The sequence below is a fragment of the Podarcis cretensis genome, assembly GCF_951804945.1.
Source record: "Podarcis cretensis genome assembly, chromosome: 12".
Classification (NCBI taxonomy): domain Eukaryota; kingdom Metazoa; phylum Chordata; class Lepidosauria; order Squamata; family Lacertidae; genus Podarcis; species Podarcis cretensis.
This window is the reverse complement of record NC_137181.1, coordinates 59,768,215-59,786,352: the sequence shown is the minus strand read 5'-3', so window position 1 is coordinate 59,786,352 and position 18,138 is coordinate 59,768,215. Positions and strand designations below refer to the sequence as shown.

Genomic DNA, 18,138 nt, shown 5'->3' with positions numbered 1-18,138 from the left:
CACGATATCTGTAGCTTCAATTATTCCCACACCTACAACTGAAAGCATAGGGAACAGTTCAAGTATTACATTCCTTGGAGTGAAAAATTAATAAATCCTCAGACATATTAATCATTCTATGAAAAATGGATAAAGCCACAAATCCCGCCACCATACAGTTTACCTTTTAAGCTATATCTGCGATCTGCGCAAACTGACATTCTGTAATACTGTGCTACGGTCAACAGCAGTTTGCAATAACACTGTGCATGCTCAAATACTGGTTAGTCATTACCATGAACATTCAACTTATACAGATGTTCCCTATTAATATTCCATGAGGAAAGCCACTATTTTTGTTATTTATTTCTCCGGCCAGATTGCCCTTGTGCCCGTGACTGACAAGGACGCTGCCCCTCTTTGGTACTTACTTCATAGAAGCCACGGACCAGGGCCTCCGTTTGCTGAACCACACCTCTTTCCACTCGCCACTTCACCATCCTTTCAATGTACTCCTTCTTATTCTTTTCAGTCACCTGTGTATTTGCACCGCCTGATTTCAACTCCCTTTCTGTTACCTAGCAAACAAATTAATCAACAAAAATAAACACTGAGCAGCAGAGTAAAAGTAACCATAGTAACACATTTCAAAATTCAAATACAGACTGCAGAACAAGGGTTTTCTATCAATGTATGGTTAATACCTCTTTTTATTATTTTCTGTATTATGCAGTTTTATATTAACTTCTTAGTATTTTTATGACACAATTTCAAACAGTGTTGTTTTGTCAGCTGCCACAGTGTTGTAATGGACATGAACTAAGAAGGCCAGGGTTAAAATCCTTGTTCAACTATGAAACTGACTAGGTGATCTGGGGGTCATTCAGTTTAGCCTACTTGTTGTGAGGATAAAGTGGGATGAAGGGTAGCATACAAATAAAGGTAAAGGTAAAGGTACCCCTGCCCGTACGGGCCAGTCGTGTCCGACTCTAGGGTTGCGTGCTCATCTCGCTCTAGAGGCCGTGAGCCAACGCCGTCCGAAGACACTTCCGGGTCACGTGGCAAGCGTGACGAAGCTGCACTGGCGAGCCAGCACCAGTGCCGCACACGGAAACACCATTTACCTTCCCGCTATAAAGCGGTCCCTATTTATCTACTTGCACTTTGACGTGCTTTCGAACTGCTAGGTGGGCAGGAGCTGGGACCGAACAATGGGAGCTCACCCCGCCGCAGGGATTCGAACCGCTGACCATACGATCTGCAAGTCCTAGGCACTGAGGTTTTACCCACAGCGCCACCCGCATCCCTAGCATACAAATGGGTGCCTGCAAAATGATAAATATTTTTTAAAATATTCCAGATTGGTATTTGCATATATGGGTTATCACAGTCAGTGCTTTTACACCACAAAGGGTGTGTGTGTGACAATGGTTAACTTTCAACTGTAAAACAAACCCTCTGTAATCTCTGTATTTGTGGTCATCATCCTGAATTTGTTTTTGAAATATCTGCTGATTGCTTGAAAGTCCACATTTCCCCATGAAATTCACTGGATGACTTAATTACCTCACAGGGCTAGTATAACGATAAAAGTGCAGTAACTTCCACTTATGCCATCCTGAACTCACTCAAAAACGGGGAGCATAACCGGAGGAAGGCTATGGTCCCTGGGCGGAGAGAAGGACTCTTAAATCCATTTAAGTCAATGGTGTCAATGCAGCAGTACTACTTTCTGTCACTTGACATAGCTCTGAACTACCTCTGTGGTGCAAATGTACCTTATTGAAACTCATGATTCTCAACCTTCTTTTGCCCTTTTGGTTTGAATATGGCCTTTTTGCTCAACTCAGGCAACTGAATTGAAGGGGATTGGACTAGATGACCTGGAGAGTCTCTTCCAACTCTGCAATTCTATGAACTTCCTATTTCCTCCAATATCACCAGCTCTACTGATGTGTCACCAACCAGTTTTGTGTCTTCTCTTATTTTCCAACTCTCACTTATTCAGCTCTCAGTCTCTTATTCCTTTTATGTTGCACCAACAGCGACTCATTTTGTCCAAGTGATTGTGGTCTTCCAGCCTGAATACACCTGCTTCACCCTATTTTCCAAATCTCTGGTAGTTTATCACATACATATAATTGCTTACCTGTCCAAACACTTCCTCATTAACTGTGAAAGTGAGGTCCAGAATATCAGTGATGTTGTTGTCCTTCATCCACTGTAAACTTTGATGGAACTCTTCATCCAGGTACTCCAAGTCGCTTAGATCACATGGCCTGAATGTACAATAGAACACAGATCATACCACCACCATCTGGCTTCTACAGAGATGGCTTATTGCACAAAACACAAAGTGGCTGCAGTTCAAAGTCTAGCATGAACAAGTTCCCAGCTGAATGGATTCATCAGTGGCTACTAGCCATGATAGCTAAAATAGCTAAAACGTCTGTCTTCAGAGACAGTATACTTTTAAATATCAGATGCCAGAGAAAATCTGTTCTGGGCTTCTTCCACAGTCTGGCCACTCTTGGAAACCTGATGCTGGGCTATGTCAGCCAATGGCTTGACCTAGCAGGGCTTTTATGTTTTTCTGGTTATGCTGGATGGGGTGCCACAAACATGTATAGTTTGTTCCCTGTAATATGCTGACAATAGAGAATGTTTGCTTGTGCACCTGATTCCACCATTTTGGATCACAGCTACTACTGCCCTTTTCTGACAAAGCAAATGCTATTTGGTCTTACATCAAATTCTGTTATATAGATTTTCTTTGAAACAGGCAAATTCAAAGTGCTTCAACCACAAAGTGAACAATATAGATGTTCTGCCTCTTTCCATATGAACCGACCTGGACCCTGAGATCATCTTCTGAGGCCCTTCTGCATGTGCCTCCTCAGCAAGAGGTCCAGAGGGTGGCAACATGAGAATGGGCCTTTTCTGCAGTGGCTTCCTGTCTGTGGAATGCTCTCCCCAGGGAATTCCTCCTGATGCCTTCATTATACACCTTTAGGCGCCAGGCAAAAACATTCCTCTTTAACAAGAGCTTTGGCTGACTGACATTCAATGCCCTTTAAAAATGTGTTGGGGGGTTATTGGGTTAGTCTTGTTTTTATTTTGATTATGTATTTTGTGTTTTTATATTGTGATTTTATCCTGTGAACCACCCTTAGATCTGCAGGTATAGGGCAGTATAACAATTTAATAAATGATAATAATAATAATTGTGACTGAAACCCTTTTACCTGCCCAGGGTTTGCAAGTTTATGCAAGGACAGCAAATTCAGGTTTATCATGATAAACAATTGTGTTTGGTTCTTACCCATAAAAAAATGTAATCTTAGATACGTACTATATGGTCCCACCACTGTTACAAGGGCAAGCAAACTATTTTCTACTGAACAGCAAGCAATCTCCTTTTGGAGCTCTGCTACAAATGACTCAGTGTTACTTGAACTCAATCTGAATGCTTTTCAATGGCATTTGCAACAGTACATTTTGGAGCAACAGGGATTGCACATATGATTTTAAAAAGTATGCAATGGAGATCAGCAGTATCCACAGTCAAAATCAGCAGTTGCACTGAAATAGCAGGCAGCAACAGAGCTATTTTGTTGTGAGTGTTGCTGGGCTTGTGCTTGTTTCTGCTCTTATCTGTTGGCATTCCTCCCTCTCACGTGCCCCTGCCCCCTGCATGGCTGCTACAAGGCATGAGGGTGAGGGCACTCTGGGACGCTGAAGCCCTGCCCCCCCATCTGCACTGCTTGTCTCTTGCTTCACCTGAAATACTGCAGGTGGGAGCATCATCCAGTGCCTTACAATGGACTGCAGTTATGCAGTCCCAGTCCAGTCTATGCATCTTCGCAATATTCAATGGGGCATTTTTCTATCAAGTGCTAACAATAGGCTTGATTAAAAAAAATGCTTTCCAAATTATTTAATTCCCCATCCACCCCCAAAAGGGGGGAGATGCAGTTTTGGATCAGCATCTACCATGATGTGCAGAATACTCACAGTCTCAACAGTGCTTTGTAGAATGGCCTTGTGAAGAAGGCGTCAAGAAGGTACTGATGAATAAGAGCCAGGCCAAGGATACGGCCACTGAAGCGGAACCTGCCACAGGAAGAATGCACAATAAATGGTGTGTAAATGATGTGTTCTTCAGGAGACAAGAACATGGAGCATATTCTCCTGTAGTCTCATTCGCACATACAACTAAGTCAAATTATGGCTAGGCGTGGACAAGCAAGCATGCTGGCACACGAGGAAATGTAGTCATTTCGCTGCTCTGCTCCTGTTGCTGCTGTGCTATTAGGAGCTAATCCACAGCTTGGTTTAGCTTTTTTTAACCCCCCCCCCAAAAAAAATCAACCTAAATGAATTCCCTTCTCAAACACAAAACTGGGTTGAGCCATTTTGAAAACAATTGAAGGAATTTGGTCCCAGAGCAGCTTCGTTCTGATCCTGCTTTGCATCCACTCCACACAAGTATGGTGTACTAGTTTCATTGCCAGAATACTTGATGTCAACACAATATGTGTGAACTTACTTTATTGAAAAGCAGTGTGTAGAAAAGGATGTGAAGTGGTATCAAAATTGTATATGTGGCTACTAGACCTGTGATAGCTCATTCATACATGGAGGGTATCATGTGTGACCCACCCCAAGGATTTGAAATAGAGAATGATTGAGAAGGCCAAGCTAGCTTTTTTTTTAAAAAAAAAAAAGAAGAAAAACACTGATCTTATTAAAGCATCATTTCTCCCTATCAGGCAACTGTATCCTTGTGGGGATAACTCAGGAGCACAGTTTATGCACTTGGGACAAATGTCAAGCTTTGGACTCTTGCGGCCCTTTGTAATCTAGTTGGAGCTAACTCTAAATTCTCTCCATTTCAGAGAAGGCGCTTATGTTGTTCCAGTGACCATTAACGCATGATGGGGTTATATGACTCTTACAGGTGTTTCCACACCCAAGACAAAAGGCCAATGTTCAGTATGCTTGAAAAATTGCTTCATTTCATTTTTGTGGCAGTGCAATGTGTTGAGAAGCCGAGGGAGAGAATTACACAGGAATGGCAGGAGGCTGAGCAAGGTTAGAAACTTGCACAATGAAAGCCAGATGCTACAAGTTAAAAATATAAATCAGATTGGGTAAAAGATCTGTCTCAGTAATTACGATAGGTATTATAGCAATGTAGAACCATGAGAAACACCCCACTCTTTTACTATGGGTCAAGGGCAGAGGTAGACAGAGAAGCTGTAGCAACTTTCAAAGAACTCAGATGCCTGCAATGGAAGTACACTCTCATGATCCTATTTGTTTCCGTAAGACTTCCCAGTAAATTAGTCATGATTATTTTAAAAACTGACATATGGACAGCCTTCTAATCCTCTCCATTTGATGGTTCTTGAAGGAACAACGTTCCTTCTTTATCAGCAGCCTTCCTGCAGAAGAGGTTTGGGCATATTGAAATCTCTTGCCTGTTAGACTCTATCCAATTTCGGCTCTGATAATAGTAACAATAATAACTATGTTTTCAGATAAGGTGATAGTTTCTTTTAATTTGCTTTTGCTTTTTCATCTGTATGTATAGTTGAGAAAATTAAAGAGAAATTAGTTAATGCAAGTAATCCATTATGGATTCCTATGCAGTTGGATGTAATCCAATCAAATTATATGCTTGGATTCTGTTTGTATTAGGTGGGTGTTTTCTGTAATAAGACAATGTAAACCAGATAATAAATAATGCCTTGCTGAGCTTAGATTGCACCATCTAAATATCACATCTGGAAGGTCTGTCAAAAAACAAGAATGGCTATTGTGAGATTGCAGTCTTTTCTGCTGATGGAGACTCGGGGGCTTAGCCAATTAAGTCAAAGAGAAGACCCACTGAATTATGTTTCTTTTTTTTTTTTAAAAAATGATTTTTATTAATTTCCAATTTTTTATCACAAACAAAAAAAAACAACATAAAAACAAACAAACAACAAACTCATATTTTCTTAACCTTATTTTCATAACCCTCTTTTCCCGGACTTCCCCATACCTTCCCCTTTTTGCATCCTTAATTTAGTACCATTATTCAGCAACCTTTCTTGCCCAATTAAATATAAATTCATCCTCTTTTTCTACTCCACCCTAAAATTTAAACCCAATTATCGCTGCAATTCTACGTCTTCTTTCCCCTCAGCATTTTAACACTCCTCAGTTTTATAATAATTCTTAAGATACATCTTAAATTTCTTCCAATCTTCTTCCACAGTCTCTCTCTCTTGGTCGCGGATTCTGCCGGTCATTTCTGCCAGTCCCATAAAGTCAATCACTTTCGCCTGCCATTCCTCCAGCGTGGGTAACTCTTGTGTCTTCCAATACTTTGCTAGAAGGATCCTTGCTGCCGTAGTGGCGTACAGAAAGAAATTCTTGTCCCTCTTCGGCACCAGCTGGCCGACCATACCCAAGAGAAATGCCTCTGGTTTCTTGTTAAAGGTGCACTTAAGCACTTTCTTAATTTCATTATAAATCATCTCCCAGAAGGCTTTAATCTTTGGGCAGGTCCACCAAAGATGGAAGAAGGTCCCTTCAGTCTCTTTGCATTTCCAACATTTGTTATTGGGCAGATGATAAATCTTCGCAAGCTTGACTGGGGTCATGTACCACCTATAAATCATTTTCATAATGTTTTCTCGTAAGGCATTACATGCCGTAAATTTAATACCTGTGGTCCATAACTGCTCCCAGTCAGCAAACATAATGTCATGACCTATGTCCTGTGCCCATTTAACCATAGCTGACTTCACTGTCTCATCTATTGTATTCCACTTCAACAGCAAGTTATACATTCTTGATAAATTCTTAGTATTGGGTTCTAACAGTTCTGTTTCTAGTTTCGATTTCTCCACCTGGAAACCAATTTTCCTGTCTTGTTTATAGGCCTCCATTATTTGAAAATAATGGAGCCAATCCCGTACCTTGGACTTTATTTTCTCGTAGCTTTGTAGTTTAAATTCACCACCTTCTTGTTCTAAAATTTCAGAATATTTCGGCCAATTAGTTCTCATATTAAGTTTCTTTACCTCCTTGGCCTCCATTGGTGAGAGCCACCTGGGAGTTTTATTTTCCAATAAATCTTTGTACCGTATCCAAACATTATATAGTGCTTTCCTGACAATGTGATTTTTAAAACCCTTATACACTTTAACCTTGTCATACCAGATGTATGCATGCCAACCAAAATTATTATCAAATCCTTCCAAATCTAGAATGTCTGGATTCTCAAGAAGTAGCCAATCTTTTAACCAGCAGAAAGCTGCCGATTCATAGTAAAGTCTTAAGTCCGGCAGGGCAAACCCCCCTCTTTCTTTAGAATCAGTAAGTATCTTAAACTTAATTCTGGGCTTTTTGCCCTGCCAGACAAATTTAGATATGTCTTTCTGCCACTTCTTGAAACAGTCCAGTTTATCAACAATTTGTAATGTCTGAAACAAAAATAACATTCTAGGCAATACATTCATTTTGATCACTGCTATTCGACCTAACAAGGAAAGCTTCAGGTTTGACCATATTTCTAAATCTTTCTTTATCTCAGTCCAGCACTTATCATAGTTGTCCTTAAATAAGTTCACATTCTTAGATGTCATGTTAATCCCCAGGTATTTTACACTCTTTGCCACCACTAGCCCAGTTTCCTCTTGGAATCTATCCCTTTCAACATTTGTTAAGTTCTTTTCCAATACCTTGGTTTTTTGTTTATTCAACTTGAATCCTGCGACCTGGCCAAATACTTGAATTAATTCCAAAGCTCTTTTAGTACTAGTGTCTGGCTCTTGCAAAGTCAGTACTAAGTCATCTGCAAAGGCCTTTAATTTGTAATGTCTGGCTCCGACCTGAATCCCTTTTACCAGCTGATCTCCCCTAATCATATTTAACAGGACCTCCAGGACCGATATAAAGAGTAATGGGGATATTGGGCACCCCTGACGTGTCCCTTTTTCTATAGGAAGTTCATCCATAACCACATTATTTACAATTAACTTAGCCTTTTGCTCAGAATAAATTGCACTTATACCATTTTCAAACCTTTGGCCTACCCCCATCCCATGGAGATTCTTTTTCATAAATTTCCAAGATATATTGTCAAAGGCTTTCTCCGCGTCCACAAAAATTAAAACTGCTTTTGTATTAATGTTCACTGTCAGCATTTCTATAATGTCAATTATATTCCTTACATTGGTAGATATATGCCTACCCGGGAGAAAGCCTGCCTGGTCTTTATGGATCTCCTCCACCAGGACCTTCTTTAGTCTTCTTGCCAAAATGTCTGCAAAAATTTTGTAATCCACATTAAGTAGTGATATAGGGCGGTAGTTCTTGATCTGTTTTTTATCAACCTCAGTCTTTGGTATAAGTGTGATGAAAGCTTCTTTCCACGTCTCAGGTGCCCTTTTCCCCTCTAATATCTCGTTGCAAACCTCCTTAAGTGGCTGAATTATCCAGTCTTTCAAGGCTTTGTAATATCTGGAGGTTAGTCCATCTGGCCCTGGAGATTTCCCCAGTTGCATGTTTTGAATGGCACCCTCGATTTCTTGTTCAGTTATTTTCTCATTTAAAAACGCTGTACTTTGTTGCGAAATTTTTTGTAATCCATATTTCTTAAGAAATTCTTCAATATCTCTTTCGTTTTCCGGCCCTTGTGCATACAATCTTCTGAAATAGCTCTGAAAACAGTTGCTGATCTCATTTGGTTTCGAAATATTCTTTCCATCTACCTCCAAACTTGTAACTGTGTTCAATTTCAGTCTCTTCTTCAATTGCCATGACAGGAGTTTCCCACATTTATCTGCCGATTCAAATGTCTTTTGTCTCATTCGTTTAATTTTCCATTCAATCTCCTGGTTCATCAATTCCATATATTGCTTCTGATACAATTTGATTTGTCTCAAGATCTCATGTGACTTTGGGTTGGATCTCAATTTCTTTTCACTGTCTTTTATCCTTTCCAAAATTTTATCTTTCTTCTCCTGTTGTTTCCTCCTTTTCAAGGAGTTCTGCTGTATCAAGAAACCCCTCATCACGGCCTTGCTTGCGTCCCAGATCACTCGTTTCTCCACTTCTGTCCTTAGATTTATCTCAAAATAGTCCTTCAAAGTCTTTTGGGCCTTTTGGTACACCTCTGGATCTTTAAATAGGGTGTCATTCATTCTCCATCTGAAAGAGCCAGCTGTTGTTGTTTTCATTTCCATCTTTACTGCATTGTGGTCGGAGCATGTCTTTGGGCAGATTTCCACTTTCTTTATCTTAGGAGCCATCCCACTAGTAATCCATATTTGATCTATTCTTGTCCAGGTCATCTGTGATTCTGAAAAGAATGTTCCCTCCCTCTCAAGGGGGTTTCTTATTCTCCAAATGTCGATCAAGTCCAAGTTATCAGTCATTTCAAAGAAAGTCTTAGGTAGTCTCCCGTCCTTGGAGATCACCTGTCTTTGCGCTTTGTCCATATTTGTAGAGACAACCCCATTCATATCGCCTAATAAAACCACCTTGTAATCCAGATAATTTGTTAATGTCTCATGTAATTTCTTATAAAATTCTGCCTTCCCTTCATTTGGTGCATAGATTCCAAGTATCAAAATTTTTTCTCCTTGGATCTGTATCTCAATTGCCAAGATTCTGCCCTGTTCATCTTTAAAAATCTGTCTTGGAGCCAATTTCTCTTTTGCGTATATCACCACTCCTCTTTTCTTAACTTTATCTGATGAAATAAATTCTTGTCCCAATCTTTTATTTATAAGTAGTCTTCTATGTGCTCTTGTCACATGGGTTTCTTGCAAGCAAATCAGATCCAATTGTTCTTTCTTCAAAATATGAAAAACCTCACGCCTTTTCCTGGGAAGGTTCAGTCCATTACAGTTCCAAGTTAAAATTCTCAGAGACATTGTTAATTAGTTACCTCCAACTGCACCCTGCAGCTGTTCTTCGTCCGTTGGTGATTTGAGTCCAAATGTCAAATTCCCCAAGTCTGTATCTGCAGTTGAGTTGAGGACCCCTTTCACCAGGTCCTCTCCGTGTTTGTGTAGGAACTGTTCTTTATCTTGTACAGTCTTTATCTTGACTTTCTTTCCTTGGAAGTTGAAAGACAAACCCTGTGGAAATTCCCACCTGAAAGGTATGTTGTTCTTCTTCAGCAGGTCCACCAGAGTCTTGAACTGAGTTCTCACCTCCAAAATATATTTTGGGATATCCCTGTAGATTTGCACAGAGACGTTTTGAATCTGGAGTGTTTTCTGGTAATGCAAACTAAGTATCTTGTCTCTCTCCTCTTTCGACCTCAATGTAATCAGGCAGTCCCTTGGAATCTTCCTGCCTTGCCTTCTACCCAATCTGAAGGCGGTTGTAATCTCAAATTCTGTTCCCTCTAGATTTTCCTGCCAAAAGTCTGAAATTTCTTTTGTGAGAAAGTCCACTAGGTTGTCCCCCTCACTCTCAGGAACCAACCTAAGTCTTAAGTTCTTCTCCTTACGCTGCATGTCCCATAAAGAAAGGGTCGCCTCATGCTGGTCAAGCCTCCTACAAACAGGAACTAAATTTTCCTGTGTAGATTCCGCAGTAGATTTAGCCTCTTCTGCAATTTTCCTTATTGTGGCGTTCTCCTCTACCAACTGTTGTATAATCTGTGTATTAGACGTTACGCTCTTCGTGTTCAATTCCAATTTTGCCGTTAGATCTGCCAATTGCTTGGTATTTTCTGTACTCTGTTTATTCAATCTTTCTAAAGATTCATTTATCTTCAATAATGCCTGCGTCACTGACTCCATGAATGCACTTATTCCCTTTTCCTGTCCACCTGGGCCTGTTGGCAATAGTCCTGATAAAGAGCCCCTTTTCTTATGTGCTGCCTTAGACTTGGATCTTGTTGCTATCTCGTCTCCAGGGCCGCTCATGTCCCAAGGTCGTTCTCACAGGAACAGGTTTGAATGGAAAAAGCCAGTGACTAACAATCGTGTTGCAACTGTTACTTCCAGCCCTCTAGAGGGAGCTGGGACCTTCAATATAGCAAGGAAACAATGAATCCAAAAGCCCTCAGAGGGAAAAGTTACTAAAAAACTTCTCTCAGTCTTTTAGTTGCAACCATATAATTTTTACAAAATCTCAATAAATTGTAGCAAATAAAGTCTCCTCTTTGCAATGTCTTTGACAGCTCCCTGTCAAAGTGTATCACTCAGGCAGTCCGTTCCCAGAGATAGAGTCTGCGGTAGATTGTCCCTTAAAAAGTTTTCCTGCAGGTTTCCTTTCTTTTTCACCCCCCCCCCCGTTCCTGCTCCCTAGGGGGGAGGACTTAAGTCAATGCTGGGGTTAATCCTTTTTTTTAAAAATTTCCCTTAAAAGATGTCAATTGCAGCTTATTAAGTCCGTTGCTTTAGCAGTCATGCAATCTGGGGAAGGCAGACTTCCTTTGTTTACCGTCCCCACTTTCGGCCAAATTTTAAAAGAAGTTGAATTTAAAGTCCCGAAAGGGTTGCCAATCCTACTCACGGGAATCTCTTTCAGTCCGAATAACAGGAAGAAGTCGGCGCTCTCCGCTAATGGCGATGCGGCTTCACTCCACGAGCTGGGTAGCGACTCTCAGCTCTGCGCTCCCCCGATGCTCCTCCGGAGCCTTTAAAAAGGCTCTTTCGCAGTAAAAGGGGGCGCAAACGATGCCCACCGAGTCTCCTTGCTCACAGGCTTCCGCGCCTGTGATTTTAGGGGTCCCCGCTTCGCCGTAGCGGTCAGACCCGAACTCGCGGAGCAGCTCTCTCTCCGGAGAACGGAGAGCGAGCCGCCATTAGCGCCGGCGCCAACCGGAAGTCTGATGTTTCAATGGGTCTGTTCGAAGTATTCCAGTCCAACACTGGAAAGCACCCATTAGCCTATAGAGGGACTGGAGCTGCTTGGACAGGGCCACTCCCACACTATTGCCACATGCAAAGTGATGTGGTTGCTTCTCACGCCTGCGCTGTTGTTCCCTTGGGTAGGGTGATGCTTGCGTGGAGGGTGCCATGCATACAACCGTGTTACTGCTAACCATCTTAGCAGTGGTGTGGGGGCAGCTTCATCACAGCAGACCACTGCTGATAACATATGAATGAGCTCTATATAGTATGCATATAAGATAAAGCAGCAATTTAACAAGCAAAGAAAGTATGTTTATGCCAGAAACAGTGTGAAAGGTTCTTCCCTCACAACAACCCTATGAGGTAGGTTAGGCTGACCCAAAGCCACCAAGAGAGTTTCTGGCAGAGTGGAGATTTGAACCCTGGTCTCCCAAGTCTTAGTCTGACATTCTAACCACTGCACCACACTAGCTCTTACCTAGTGATTTTTTTCACTACCATGCTGCTGTTAAAGACACAGGAATCTTAAAAAAGAAGGTAGCAGCCCTTTCACTGGATGTTCCAGTAACACAAAACCAGGGCCTTTGTCCCTGTGCAAACTTTAAAATAAAGCATTTCCTTTTGAAAGGGAGTTTTAAAATAGAAATAGTTTAAAAATGCACTGCATTATTTAAAAAGGATAATGAATTTTTGACAAAATCTACATGAGATGTTTCTCTCAAGGAATTGAAATATGAGATAGTTTGGTGAGGTGTGATTTTCAGGTAAAATAAAACTTATATAGAAGAGCAAACAGAATTAATTCAAATCCTACCTGGAGGGCAAATACTTCAGTTAAACTTGACTCTTGTTTATCTTCCTAACTATACAAGTGGAATGTTTGGGGGAGGTGAATTCTAGCAAAAGGAGAAGAAAATCGGGAGCAGGGATGTGATATGTAAGAACTGGTTCACATACTACCGCATTTCCCTACAGATGCACTGTAGGAAAACATAAATCTCCTGTTTAGGGAAGTTTTTAATGTTTGATATTTTATCGTGTTTTTAATATTCTGTTGGGAGCTGCCAGATGTGCGGGATACACGTAATCAAATAATAATAATAATAATAATAATAATAATAATATGTAAATCCCAATGAGTGACGATCCTGCATCTATATTTTCACTGTGTGTACATCTATATATGTTGGAAAGTTGAATAATATCCTGGGTACATATATGCACAGTGAAAAACCCAGATGTATGATCCTCACATATAACAAGCAAAATTCACAGAGGATAAGTCTATCAGGGGCTAATACATATTGTAGCTAAATGAAACCTCCAAGGCCAAAGGCAGTATACCTGAATACCAGATACTTTGGACAAACCATGCAGGATGGCTGTTGCCTTCATATCTTGTTTGAGGATTTCCTGGGGCAACTGAATGACCACTGTTGGGGGTGGGGCGGGGAAAGGAGGCTGGACTAAATGAAACCCTTGACCTGATCCAAGAGGGATCTTCTTATGTATTTATGAGGACCAATCCTGGTCTTTCTGTTTACAGTATTAAGGTAGATCCCGTCCCTTATTTCTGTTCATAATTGCAGTAAGTTAGCAGCTTTATACATAAAGGTTGTGTTGCTTAAAGCAGGAAGAAACTCTGCAACTATTATTGCTGTCAATGGCAAAAGTGCAGTTTTATCACCAGGCAAAATAAATAGATGGCATGGTGCTCTCTGGCTGCTGGCTTACTTCGTATTTCACTCCTGCTAGCTCCTACAAGGACAACTACCAATCTCTGCCCGCCCCTCGCTGTGGCTCTGCTACAGTAGCTCTAACAACATCCAGCCTGCCATGCAGAAATACGGCAGGTGAAGTTTTCCCTATCATTTTATCACCAAGTGAGGAATAACTTTCCCTGCAATGCTTCTGTGTGCAAGGTTGTTCTTAAAGGCAGAAGAGCAGAGCTACTAAAAAGCTGACTACTCAAGCACCTGAACTACCAGGGGCAAGAGGGAAAATGAGCAACGAAGGGCAGGGAAGGTTAATGAGTACAAATGCTACTTAGCTGTGACTGCCTGTTGACACCTTTAATCCAGCCAAAATGTTCTCTGCTCACACCTGCTTCCTTTCTTCCATAATGCTAATCCTTCAGCACTTACAATTTCCTATGTGCTCCTTCATCAGCCAATTGTACACAAGTCTTTCAGACCATTCCGTTTACACAGATGCACAGCCTGGTACTATGCATGTTTAATCAGAACTGAATCTTATTACATTCAGTGGAACTTGGTCCCAGATAACTGTGCTTTGTATTGTGGCCTTAATAGTCCACAGAACTCTACTTTGAAAGCTTACTCCCAGGAAAACAGCCATAGCATTGCATCCTTAATGACAAAAGACTCTCTCAATGATACGTTATTCAATGTTGTATTCTTTTTATGCCACAAATAGTAAATTCCCTGGGAAAGTTCTTAGGTACAGCCAGTAAACAGGAATAAAATTTTATTTTTAAAAGCGCTCCCTGTTCATCTCTGCAACAAAGCAGACTAGTATGATAAAGTTCAGAGAAGGATTAATAGCCTACTGTGATAAAACACTGGATGAATCTGTTATACTGTCCCAGAATGATAACACTGCTAGCTTCTGGTGTTAATTTTCTGTAAATATTCATTTCTGTCTCACTGGCTGCTTTTAAAAAATTGAGTCTTTTTTAAAAAGAAAGAAGATTGCTGCTTGGCAGCACCTCCTCTCTCCCCACCTCTCCTGCAGCTCTGTAACACATGGTTGCTGTTCAACAATCTCCATCTCATGGGCTCCAGGGGATTTCCTTCTGGGCCCCTCAAAGTCCTCCATTCCTCTTGACCTTCCTGCCCCAAAATGAAGGTGGGATTGCAGTAGGAATCACCTCAAAAAGTAGGGTGAGGATACGAACAGAAGGAGACCCCTCCTGAGCCTTCTGTAGCCGTGTGAGCACTTGGCATGGGACCAAGTATTGGCTGTGACAGGGAAGCAGAGAACGGATTTCTGCACGCTATGGGTTCTTCTGTGCTTGCAGGGCCAGGGCACTTTCCTACATATGAGTAATACTGTTGATGTTCAACATTAACCAGATCGTAATAATTTTCCCTGCCTGCACTAAAGCTTCTTATTGTGGAACAAGCCCCTTTGCCCTGAAATTATGTATACACTATAGCTTACAATTGTGCTCCACGGTTGTGCCTGCATGGAGTTTCCTATCATGAACTGAGAAAGGTGCCTACACAATGGCTATGCATTGTTGAGCAAGGTTGTTTCTGTTGCCTTACTATTGTTGAGGGAGCAATGAGAGTCACTGGCAGGACTGGACCTGCAGTCAGTCCAGAATTCCTTGATCCCCTCTAGTCCTGACCCCCCACCACCACAAGTATGCTTGCCCTTACCTCGTCCAGCAGTGTTGCCCTCCTGATGCAATGTGGCGACAGGGCATCTTTCAGGCGGCAACCATTGGCCACCAGAGGCTTACAGCCTACCTTGAAGGCTGTGGCTGATAGGCCAATTTGTGGGTAGGCTATCACCAGCAGGCTAGGGGGCTGGCAAAGCCCAGGGCACAGGCCCAACTGTGGCCGCAGGTTTCGCTTGGGTCCATTCCAGGGGTATATAAGAGCCACCCTCAACCTTATCATCCACTTTGTTGCCGGATCTCCCACTTCTCCCTCCCTTATATTCTGCTCTAGACCTTGCTATGGACATTGTAGGTCGCTGTATTTGGGGCCAGGCAGAAATTTTGTCATGTGGAAAATTGGCTCTTGCCTTGTGGCTTTGCCTATCTCATAGCAATCGTTACGACTTTGGTGGTTTAGGCACTGCAGACACACATTGCAGGGACTGATGGGGCATGAGAGCAGCTTGAGGGACACTCCCCCACCCAGCCAGTCAGCACTCTATCGCCACTGAGCACACTCAGTCCTGGGGGGGGGGGCACTCCTTGGGTTTCCCCCTAAAGCTTTTTTCTACTTCTGCAAATATTGGGCTCCCCCTGCAAATCTCCCTCTTGTAAGTAGATGGTACTTTTTCAGCTACAGTACATAGGGATGAACCCTCACTCCTGAACGTTGGAAATAAAAGGAACAAGTGAGACCTGCGACAAAATCTTGCCATGTCTTGTTCTGGTTTCTAGCCATTCGGTTCAATGCAAACCCCATCTTTCTCCCCACAACAGCCAGTCAACATTTTTTGCCCACTAATCATGGTAGTCCTCATCGGGCAGCTTTTTTTTTTTTTTTTGGGGGGGTGCTTTTAGGAGCTTTGCAGAAAGATTTTTAGACTTTGTGGGGAGAGGAAACCTCACCCATGACAAGAACTGAAAAGTATAACAGGAAGGAAAGGGCCTGAACATAGCACCACCTTGTGGTGCTTGTGGAAAATACAAAGATGTTTAGGTGTACATGTTATTTTTATATGTCTATTACACACACACACACACACACACACACACACACACACACACTCATAGGTCAGGGAACTGTGGTTCGTTCTAAGCAGAAGTTAATAAAACATGATCTGAAACCATGGCTTAAGAAAAGGGAAATCTAAAGAAAAAAAGAGGGTTCAGAAACTAGTAAAAAACTTAGCTTAGACAGGAGAGCCAGGAGGAACGTACTGTCTGTGTCTAGACAGGAAGAAAAACTGAGGGAGTCCAGCCTGCTTCCCACAAGTCTTTGCACCTGTCTAGTGTCTTGCGACACCCATTTCATTGGATACGATGCCCCACAAACTAAAATTACTCTTACAAATAGCACCTAAACAGGAGGCTTACCATTCCAGGTGGTTTTCTACAAATGCTGACATGGGGCTGATCTGTACTGTGTAAGTGTCATTGGCTGAATACTCAAAGAGGCCATAGTATGGATTGAAGAGCTCCTGAGACAAAAGGAAGAAGAACTCTCGGGACGGGCCGCTGTAGTCCAAGCTGGAAAAAACCCACACAGGACAAACACTTTTACAATTCATACACGTTTCACGACACAGGGTGCTGTTGTCTCCTAATCAAGCCTATGCAGGTGCATATTACTTTCAATCTGTGTTGTGAGTAGATTGTAAATCTATTCAGATAAAGTACTGGAGTGTATCCCTATCCAACTTAACATTGTGTTTCTAAATAAACAGTACAAACAACAGGGAACTCAGAACTATTAATCTGTAAACTTTCCATTTGTGGCTATTTATATGGCTTCACAATTCATAAAACCTGAATCCAAAATTTGTTTAAAGCAGTGATACTGCCACAAAGCTGTATAGATTTTGTTTGTTTCCACTATGTAATTGGAAAGGAAGAAACAGGGGAGCTATTGCTGGCATAGAAGAACCATGCATGCACTGGAACTCTAACACTTTTGCTGTTTTCTGAATTGGGCTGACTACTTCCAATGTGTCTAGAATGATGAACACTAGAAAGTGGACTTTTAAAAAATTCTGATTCTGTGCCAGCTGTATTGGGTGCCATATTTCATATGAAGTTCAGTGCATACAGAACTGCAGAAAACAAACTTGTTTCAGCCATGGGGCTTAGCATATCAGGGGTTCAGACTTCTCAGGACCTACCCTTCCTCTCCAACAAATGTGACGTAGAGTTTGTTTCTTTGGAGCTCTTTCCGAGAATAAGCCATCACCTGATTAAAAGTGCCTTCCAGCAGGTGGTCGCGCCTTATTATTAACCTACAATGAGGTAGAGGAAAGACAGCCAAAAAGTTAAAATTGGGACTGCTGGAATTTTAAAATTATTATTTTGTAAACATTGGTCACAGATAGTTATTATCATACCTTATCAGTTTGTGAACAACAAACATGAAACAGTAAAAACCCATTTGACCCATTATTTTTCATCATTAAAAAGTTCCATGGGAATAAAAATGGGCAGACAGTGGCTCAATTCAGATGTCACAGCAAAAGTTCTTTGCAGAGAACCAATGTGTAAAGTGTGTGAGAAGTGTGCAGTTTTCTGCATAATTCATTGTGGGGGAGAAATTCAACTCAGTTCACAGTTAAAGGTAAGCTTACCAAATTACACGCACATACACAAACACATACTAAATGCTAATGTGGGGAATAATCAATACTAATCAGGATATTTACTGGAGATAATTGCATGCAGACACACTGCTATGACCATTTTGAATTATACCACAAAGTTAGTATAATTATGCTCACAAGCGAGTATGTCTTGCTTGGGGAAATTAGCACTGACCAAATAAAACTGATATCACTGTGCTTGCTCCAGAGAGCTGCTAATAACCACACCTGGGTTGATGTTATATATTTAAAA

At 41.5% G+C, this 18,138-nt stretch overlaps 1 protein-coding gene across 6 annotated transcripts in view; it reads right to left on the bottom strand.

Annotated features, from left to right (window-relative positions):
* The window catches only part of HECW1 (HECT, C2 and WW domain containing E3 ubiquitin protein ligase 1), a 199,079-nt gene that overhangs the window by 10,485 nt on the left and 170,456 nt on the right, over window positions 1–18,138 (bottom strand). For all 6 annotated transcript variants that reach the window (XM_079947509.1, XM_079947508.1, XM_079947511.1 and 3 more), the window contains 5 exons: window positions 17,418–17,531; window positions 16,633–16,785; window positions 3,994–4,092; window positions 2,129–2,258; window positions 411–557 (listed from right to left, as the gene is read on the bottom strand). In XM_079947509.1, coding sequence (XP_079803635.1) covers window positions 411–557; window positions 2,129–2,258; window positions 3,994–4,092; window positions 16,633–16,785; window positions 17,418–17,531 — 643 coding nt within the window. The remainder of the gene's footprint in view (window positions 1–410; window positions 558–2,128; window positions 2,259–3,993; window positions 4,093–16,632; window positions 16,786–17,417; window positions 17,532–18,138) is intronic.